This window comes from Scomber japonicus, chromosome 8 (assembly GCF_027409825.1).
Source record: "Scomber japonicus isolate fScoJap1 chromosome 8, fScoJap1.pri, whole genome shotgun sequence".
Taxonomy (NCBI): Eukaryota; Metazoa; Chordata; class Actinopteri; order Scombriformes; family Scombridae; genus Scomber; species Scomber japonicus.
In genome coordinates this window covers 26,878,736-26,887,397 of record NC_070585.1, presented here as the reverse complement: position 1 = coordinate 26,887,397, position 8,662 = coordinate 26,878,736, and the positions used below count along the sequence as shown (strand labels likewise).

General features: G+C 36.6%; 1 protein-coding gene across 2 annotated transcripts; it reads left to right on the top strand.

The window, feature by feature from the left end:
* The first annotated feature begins 462 nt into the window (after positions 1-462).
* tmem33 (transmembrane protein 33) lies at positions 463-8,290 on the top strand. 2 transcript variants are annotated; one of them, XM_053323229.1, is made up of 8 exons: positions 463-535; positions 2,619-2,688; positions 3,762-3,856; positions 4,016-4,203; positions 4,829-4,896; positions 5,211-5,344; positions 5,927-6,010; positions 7,185-8,290. In XM_053323229.1, the coding sequence occupies exons 2-8, from the start codon at positions 2,641-2,643 to the stop codon at positions 7,312-7,314; spliced, it is 747 nt and encodes a 248-aa protein (XP_053179204.1). In that variant the 5' UTR covers positions 463-535; positions 2,619-2,640; the 3' UTR covers positions 7,315-8,290. The 2 variants fall into 2 exon arrangements, with proteins under 2 accessions (XP_053179204.1, XP_053179205.1); XM_053323230.1 differs by having other exon boundaries at positions 482-535; positions 2,616-2,688.
* The last annotated feature ends 372 nt before the right edge of the window (positions 8,291-8,662 follow it).

Below are 8,662 nucleotides of genomic sequence, written 5' to 3'. Positions count from 1 at the left end.
TTATTGGAGGTTTCCAGCAACAACAGAAAGAAAATCAGGGATGCAGCCTTTGTCAATTACACCTCAAAATTATGGAACAAACTACAGGCTATAGGGAAAGCCAGTTCGCTAAATATTTTTAAGAGAAAGCAAAAAAAGTAATTCTTCATTTAAGCGTTTTATTAGCTTTCCTGTCAGTCACTATTGCACTTCTTTGAATAGATGTGTTTTACTTGATTTTTTTTTTTAAAGGTGATAAATAAATAATAATAATTGTATTTGTTTATCACCTTTAAAAAAATGTTTTTCTTTCTTTCTTTCATTGCAGAACAGGATTACAAAGCAGGCTAATGAGCTGGTCTTGTTGCATGTATATCTTTGGCCACTAGAGGTCAGTGTTACATGTGATGCAGCCTGTGATCCGGAAGTATCGCGATAGTTAACACATTTCCCCACTTTCGCCGAAGAAGGTCAGCTGATCATTTTACTTCAGTGTGGTGACCTGTCACCGTGAACGAAGCACTCCGCGGAACAGTACGGCACAGTTATAACACAGGTAAGTTACATCCTTAATTACTGCAACACATATAAATATGAGAAATGAGGCCTCTTTGCGGGTTTGTTTTAACTGCTGGAGCCGCTGACGTTAGTGAGCGTTACCAGGGTAACGAATGAAAGGCTACGTAGCTAACCGCTGCTCACATGCTAGTAACGATAGTAACAGAACATTCTAGACCTAGCATACCGGTGTTATGTTAAAGTTCGTACCCCCTTCAAATAATGTTCCCCTCCTGTTAAAATTGGGTTTCTCAACGCACCACATCTGCAGGTTTGAGTTAAGTTATGATTATGGTTAGCTGGTTTGGGGTTACAGTAAGCTTGGGTTAAAAGTTAAGCACCTCGGAAGAAGACTGGTTGAGATTATAGAGAAGGGGTGGACACATAACGACAAGGGAGCAGATTTCAACGTAACACCTGCTGCTAACATTAGCCGGCATCACGTTAGCATTAATGAAACACCGGCAAGTCTTTTGACGTTACACACGTGTTGAATTAGACTTCTTCCACGTTGATTTGTAATAGCAGCAGGCTAGCTTTTTCCACTTGTGTCTTGTTCCTCTTTTATTATTGAAAATAACGGTAGTCATGATTCATTGTGACTAGCGCTGATGAGCTAAGCTAAGCTAATCAGGCTAAAATGATACACCTTCCACTCTGCTGAAAGAGCAAATGATGGACATGAAGAGAGTGAAAGGGGCAGGTTCACTATTTTTCAAGTCTGTCTCAAGACAACAGTCACATGTCCGGACGAGCAGTAGTAATTTCTCGTGGTCACAATGGTTATTTAAAGATCCCCCCCCCCTTTCACATGTGGATGCAGTGCAAGTGATGGAGGCCAAAATCCGCAATCTGTCCACACAGTTATTTTGTGCAAAAATATATTTTAAAAATTGCTCTGAAGCTTATGAGGCTTCAGAAGTCTGAGTTAGTAATATCAAGTGGATATTTGCCACATTAACAGTCTTTTTGGCATCAAACTCCCTCTTTGTGTTTCCCTATTGAGCTGCTAATGAAGTGAAATAACAAAAAGAGGGACGTTGACTCTAAAAAAGACTGTAATGTTGAAAGATATCTACTTGATTTGACTCATTTGGATGGCTAAAGCTTTATATTAGCTTTAGTCTTTGCACAGAATGTTTTGTCCCTCATCACTTGCATTGTATATGCATTATGAAAGGATCTACTAATTGCCAGTATTAGGAGAAGGAATGATTACAGCAAGAAAGACCTGTTTCAATATTGATTTTGGCACCTGACTGTTGTTTTTAGACAGACTCGAACCCCTACTTTAATTTAATCTTTAAAACTGTAGTTGTCATCTCTGGTGTCAGTTACTCATGTAATACTAATCTGTTAGGGATGTCGTAAAATACTGTAAAAGTATGGTTAAAAATGCACATTACGATCTCCTTAAACCCAAGGTGACATCTTCATGTTACTGCTTATTTTTGACAAACAGTCCAAAATCCAAATACACTCAATTTGAGGACAGAGAGGCGAGAACTAGGTAATGTTAGCCTCTTTCTTTGCTTGAATAAAACTAGACCAGTATGAAATTATTTTCTGTTGCTTGACTGTATTTTCATTATTGATTCATCTTTAATGTTAGAAAATGGTCAAATAAGTCAATCAATGTTTACCAAAGCTCAGGGTGATGTTCTGAAATGTTTTCTTTTGTCTCAAACCAACAGTCTGCAACCCAAAAATATTCAGTTTACTAAAGAGGACTAAATTGGGAAGGTGGAATCAGATAATGTGGAAATTTCCTTCATAAAAAAATCTTAAAATGATACATTTGTTATATAAATAAATAATAATAATCAACTATAAATAGTTGAAAATTAATTAGTTATTAATTAGAAATAGATTAATTATTGCAGCTCTTCAATCAGTTACACTACTAGTAATATCTTACCAGGTGAGACTCCTGACCCATGACTGTGGGTTAAGTTGTAGGTTTGTTATGTTACAGCAGCTTATAAGTAGCTTTGACTCCTGCTGGCACACTATTACACGACGATATTTCTTCATAATGTGACTTTTTGTTTTGTTTTTCCATTGTTTTTTTTCTCCAGCAGAGCGACCCACACACACGCAAACATGGCAGACACCAACCAACAAAGCCCTCCTCCCCAACTAGGGCCTGTGGTAAGTTGGCTGTTTGACCCAAACAGTTACATAATGTCATTATTTCATCACACACCTTTTGAAAGGGTTACTCCACCGATTTAAAACACATGAATATACTTGACATATGTACCACTAATCAGCCTGTGAAAACAGCTTTGTATTATCTTCTGAGTGAAACTGTTCACCTCTTTGTTTAAGTCAAAGAAAAGATCCCTAACGATGGATTTGCGTTTAAAAGTTGTAGGTATTAATCAGGCACTGATGGTCAAATTAAGCGTGTTACTGAGTAAAAATGTGGAATTTTTGGATAATTAGTTTCTGGAGCCTTACCAACTCTCAGGATTGGATCTGAGTGTTGAGAGCTTCAAGTGTCTTTTTTATCTAGTTTATCACAGTTATAAATACTACTCTATACTATACTATAATTCAGCAACCAGTGTTAAATGGTAAAGGTAAAGGTAGTATTAGATAGCTTTATATTCTCGCTGGTGTTTGAGTTAAATGTGTTCACCATTCAAATACTCAGGCTCATATGACCTGAAAGAAAACCTGATTTTATGTTTTTTAATTTAGGATTTTATGCACCAGTGTACCTCAGTTTTTAACAAAGATTTTTACATTTTTGAGACTGGTACATTTTTAAATCTTGCTTCCTCCCTCTAACTATGTATCTGAACAAGTCAGTGATGTAGAGCCTGTTTGAAATATGAAGGACGATGTCAGCTGAAGCAACATGAGGTTCGGTTTCATCTTATCAGCTGACGTTTGATGAGCGGGTTGTCAAAATTAAAAAGTAGATTGAATTAGGTTGTTTTTCCAGTTTGATTCGTGCTGACCATCGAGAGAACCAGGGTGAAGGTCTGAACCTTTCAGTAAATCTGTTTCCCAAATTCATAAGGAAACTGAAGACCAGTCTTGTCATTTCACATACCCAAAAAATGCTATAACACAGCATACCTGCTAATAGAGGTGACCCAGCACTGTTATACAGTATCATAAATGATGGAGGAGGTTCATTATGTAGCATCCTGTATCCTTCAAACTTTTATGTGCCTCAAATTCCTGACTGTATTTTATTTTTGCTTCCACAGCAATTTTTAATGAGTAACAAGCTGGAAACGGCAATGTGGCTATCACGACTCTTCACCGTCTACTGCTCTGTAATGTTTATTCTTCCAGTCTTGGGGTGAGTACACGCTGTGAATTTATATATTTTGTAAATATTGATTAGATTAAAGAGAGGCAGCAGCACACCGCCGTCATTCTCGTGTGTTTGTGTGTGTGTGTTTTTTTTCTCCCACCCTGCAGAGATATCAGCATATTTGTCACTGCTTGTTTATTTCAGACCTTATGCAGCAGCAAACTTCTATCAGCGGGCTTTGTTAGCAAACGCTCTCACCAGTGCCCTTCGCTTGCACCAGAGGCTTCCCCGCTTCCAGCTGAGCAGAGCTTTCCTTGCCCAGGCGCTTCAGGAGGATAGCTGCCATTACCTGCTTTACTCACTCATCCTGGTCAACTCTTATCCCATCACAAGTATCCTTTCACCTTCAAATACACGAAAAAAGAGAACAGTGGATTGTGTTGCTAAACTAACTCCGTCTCTTTGGTTAAAATTGTGAAATCATTCAGAGATAATGTTCACAAGACAGGAAGTTTGTTTGAGGTTTTCACTTAATTGATAATGTAATCTTAAAGATTGCCTGCTAGTATCTCACGATTAAAGTCTTTATTTAAAAGGTTTAAATACATTGCATGAGTTTCTTATTTAAAGCAAAATCTTCTTCAATTGTGAGTGATTTACTTTTGAGATTTTGAGCAAACTTTTACATTTTATACTTTTTTCCCCGCTAACGTCAGGCTGGTTTTTTACTAACATTTCTTTAGCTTTTTGCTTTCCCCTCATGTTAATAAGGATGTTAATCAAATATTTTACTGAAATAAAGATGCACTCTGCATATACTCAAATACTCTGATTAGTATCACATCAACATATAAAATTATTTGAATGTAACCAATTAACATTATTTTATTTATTAACAGATATAATCATGTTTCATCATTTACAAGTATGCAGCCCTGCAGTAGTAGTTGCCTATATTAACATATTTTTAAAGGCTTACTGTGTATTTTTATGATGATCCTTAACATTTGTCTCCAGTGAGCATCTTCCCAGTCTTTCTCTTCTCATTGCTTCATGCAACCACCTACACAAAAAAAGTCCTTGATGTAAGTACGAGGTGACAGTCTCCTGCTGTGACTGTATTGCTGTTTATTAATGATGTACAACAGAAGGCTGTTTGAGGAACTTTGTTTATCACTCATATGGAGTATTACCACCAGCGAAATGCTCTTTTAATTATCTACTCAGTCAAACAGTCATTGCTCAGAGACCGCAATACATCCTTAAAATCTAGTAAAAGCTGCTGATTGATTATGTGATTTCCTCAAAGTTTACTTCTCTTTGTGACTAAGTGATGTATCTGTAGCTCATGTAAAGCCTCATTGCAAACTTTAACTTATTAAATCTTTTTATTTTGCAGTCCGTGGGCCCCGACAGCCTCATGTTCATCAGAAACCTGCTGGACAAACTTACATCTAACCAGCAGAATATTCTCAAGTTCATCGCCTGCAACGAGATATTCTTGATGCCCGCCACTGTTTTCATGCTCTTCAGGTTCTGATACTGCTCATCTTTACTAAAATACTTTCTATGGCACTGGAAGATCATTATATTATCCACTAATCTGTGTGCATGTATGAGTGTCATTTTAGACTTTTTTCTTCTTATGCAGCTGCTGATTTATCTGTCTTATAGTGCCAAATATTTGAGCAGCTTATGAGCAACAAACCAGACCTGTTTTCACCTGTAATCAAACGCACGCCATGTCTGACACTATAATGGAAGACAGAGGGGTGGAATTGTTCAATAGATATGCCAAAATTCAAGTGCTTTAAATCTTTAAGTCCCCCTCAGATCAAATTTCTGTGTTCACCTTCAGTTTAGATAAGACTCTTTCAGTTTCAGTTAAATAGGGCCACCTTGGGAGAAAGAGATGTAATATTAATATGATTGCAATTAAGTATACATTAATAAAGTAACAATATAAATCTTATGCTGTAATGGATTACATTACTGCATGTGTTCTGTTTGTCTATGTTTGTATTCCAGTGTAGATTAATATTTACAACATTGATTGTTTACAGTTGTGAAGTCAGTTTTTATCACTTATCCTTGTTGTTCATATCTTGTCAACAGTGGCCAGGGAAGCTTGCTGCTGCCTTTCATTTATTATCGATTCCTCACTCTCCGCTACACATCCAGAAGAAACCCATACTGCCGGTAAGTTGTTTAATATAGTTTCATCACGAAGTTTAGATATACACCATATGGTAAAGTCAGTCAAAACTAATCTCAACAACAACTGATTATTGGACATAAGGCTGGACTCAAAATTAAACTGTGTTGCAATTTATAATCCCCTTTTTTTCTAAATTGCTATAAAGTTCTAAAACAAAAAACAACAAATCAGTAGGACAAATAGCTTAAGTTGCATTCAGCTTTCTCCAGTAAACTGATTTCTTAGCTTTCACATGAATATAATCAGGCTAATTACTTAGAGTAAACCTGGTTTAATGAACTAGATTTCACCAGGAGAATATTAATTTCTCTGCCATGTATACATCTAATCAGGTTTCTGTTTGGCTATTTAAAAGTGTGCATGACAAAGATTGGAGACAGAGAAAGTACAACTGAGTGGAAAGATCATTACACTGGGTGATGTGTTCCCATATTTAAAATAAGTCTGTCCAAAGTCTGACTAAAACTGAAACTAACACAACTGAAACTAACTAAATCAGAGGAGGAGGAGTTTCCTCAGCTTTCTCTATCAACTGCAGTGAAACTCATTAAGCCACACTTTCATAAAAAAGGTCATTGATAGAGATTAAATCTGATGACCAACCTGATGCAGGTGTGCGCTAGCCTGGGTAAACCCATGCTCTCATTCGAGCGAGCGATTCTACTTCGCTCTGGAAGTTAGCATGACCACAAAATCTTCACCTGAGATAGGGAACAAAATCTTCACCTGAGATAGGGAACAAAATCTTCACCTGAGATAGGGAACCAATCACAGAACGGAGAGGCGGGCTCAAGACACGATGACGACCATAGAGCGACTCCGTTTACATCCAGCATGGCAGCCACAGAGGTGCAGCAACCGTTTGAAGCAGCAATAGATTGTGTGCTAAATAAATTGGAAAGGAAGTTCACTTTGAAAATAGAACAAAAACTTGTGCTACATGATTTGTTGATCCCGCCTCAAATACGAGGAAATGAACGGCTCCTCCTCAGACCCTACCTCAATCTCACATGAGACTGAGACGCAGTCTGGTGTTAGCCGGGCTAGGTGTACGGAGTATAAAGGATATCTTTCTCTTCAAATGTTGCTGTGAAATTTGACTTCACGGGACTGAAGTCAAATTTGAGAATTAAACTTTTTTTTCTTTACCCTCAGCACCCTGTTTACAGAGCTGCGAATTCTTCTCGAGCACTTCATCATGAAGCCCGCCTGCCCTGTCTTCTTCAGGAGGATGTGCCTCAGCAGTATCGCCTTCGTCAGCCGCCTCGCTCCCACGGGGGTCTGATCACACCACATAAAAGTTTTGTTTTCTTTATGTTTTTGTTTTGTTTTTTTTACCACCACTTAGGATGTGACTTAAACTTTGATGGGGAACAGACAATGCCATCAACAGAAGGAACTGTTTGAATGTCAACTTTAATAGTCTGTGCTCCAGCTTCTCTGTACGTTCGAGTACAGCTGAAGACCAGCCAGTAATGCACTGAAGTCTCACGGTGATTTTTTCCCATCTTCTTAATGTGACCTCATTGAAACAGTGGACACCCCTCACTTTGTTACGTTCACTGAATGGAGCACAGCAGACATCAGCTGTCTTCTGTATGTATCAGCTGTTATTGTTCTCTCCTTTTTATGTCCTTATTTATTCATGAAAATTGCTTATTCTATGATGAAACATTAACATTCAGAGATTAGTAACTTAAATGAAAATGTGCTTATACATTATTAAAACTTTTCTTAATTTTTAATGATCATGTTGTGCTTGATGGGGATGGAGGACGGGATTTGTGTGAAGTTTATATTTAGTCTAGTTTCTTTTTTTATGTGCAAAGCACCCGATGCTCTGATTTGTCTAAATGCCTAACTTTAAATGTATTCTATTAATGCCATCAACTTAAAAAACATACTAAATCTTTGTTGGTATGATGTCAAAACAGGTGTTGAATTGAGAAACAAAACTTCTGCTGTATATTATTGAATATTATAAAGTATCAGACATTTTGCTGCCATATAATTGCACAATGCATGTCATGCAGCAAGTGAAAAGTGCACTGCTTTCAAATGCATTCTGATCTTGTTTCTCAGTTTGATAACAGTTTTGAATTAGCTTTAATCACTTATTTGTTGCTACTGTAGTTTTCTTGCATGCTCTGATTTCTTTCTGCCATGTTAAATGTGTTTATTTGCGTACAGTCAAACCACATTTTTATGATGAAAATAAAATGATCTCTTAGTTTAACCAATAAAATATTAAAGAAGAGTAATATGGTTTGGTGCTAATAATTTTTTTGTGTTAGTTTACTGTCATTAAATCTTAACTGATAAATCCAAGTATGAGTAAATACTCAAAATACTAGTACTCTAAAATATGTGATGCCAGGATGTGTTTTTCCTATTTATTTATTTATTATTTAACAATTTCTTGTACAAGAGTTTATGTTAAACCATCATAAAAAGTGAGGCTGCAACATTAGATTGATTAGAAAATGTAGCATAATAGAAAGCTATGTATGTAAAAGTATTAATGGAAAAAGAATAAATAAGGTCTAATCTGTAATCAAAATGATCTTTTAATGAATTGAGCTGTAAATATTATTTAGATTATATGCATTTTTTTTTATCTAAGCCCATTCCTA

Coding starts and splice junctions, on each gene's coding strand:
- tmem33 (XM_053323229.1), top strand. CDS start 2,641: ATGGCAGACACCAACCAACAAAGCCCTCCTCCCCAACTAGGGCCTGTG. Junction 3,857..4,015: donor TTTATTCTTCCAGTCTTGGG/GTGAGTACACGC, acceptor TGTTTATTTCAG/ACCTTATGCAGCAGCAAACT. Junction 5,345..5,926: donor ACTGTTTTCATGCTCTTCAG/GTTCTGATACTG, acceptor TCTTGTCAACAG/TGGCCAGGGAAGCTTGCTGC.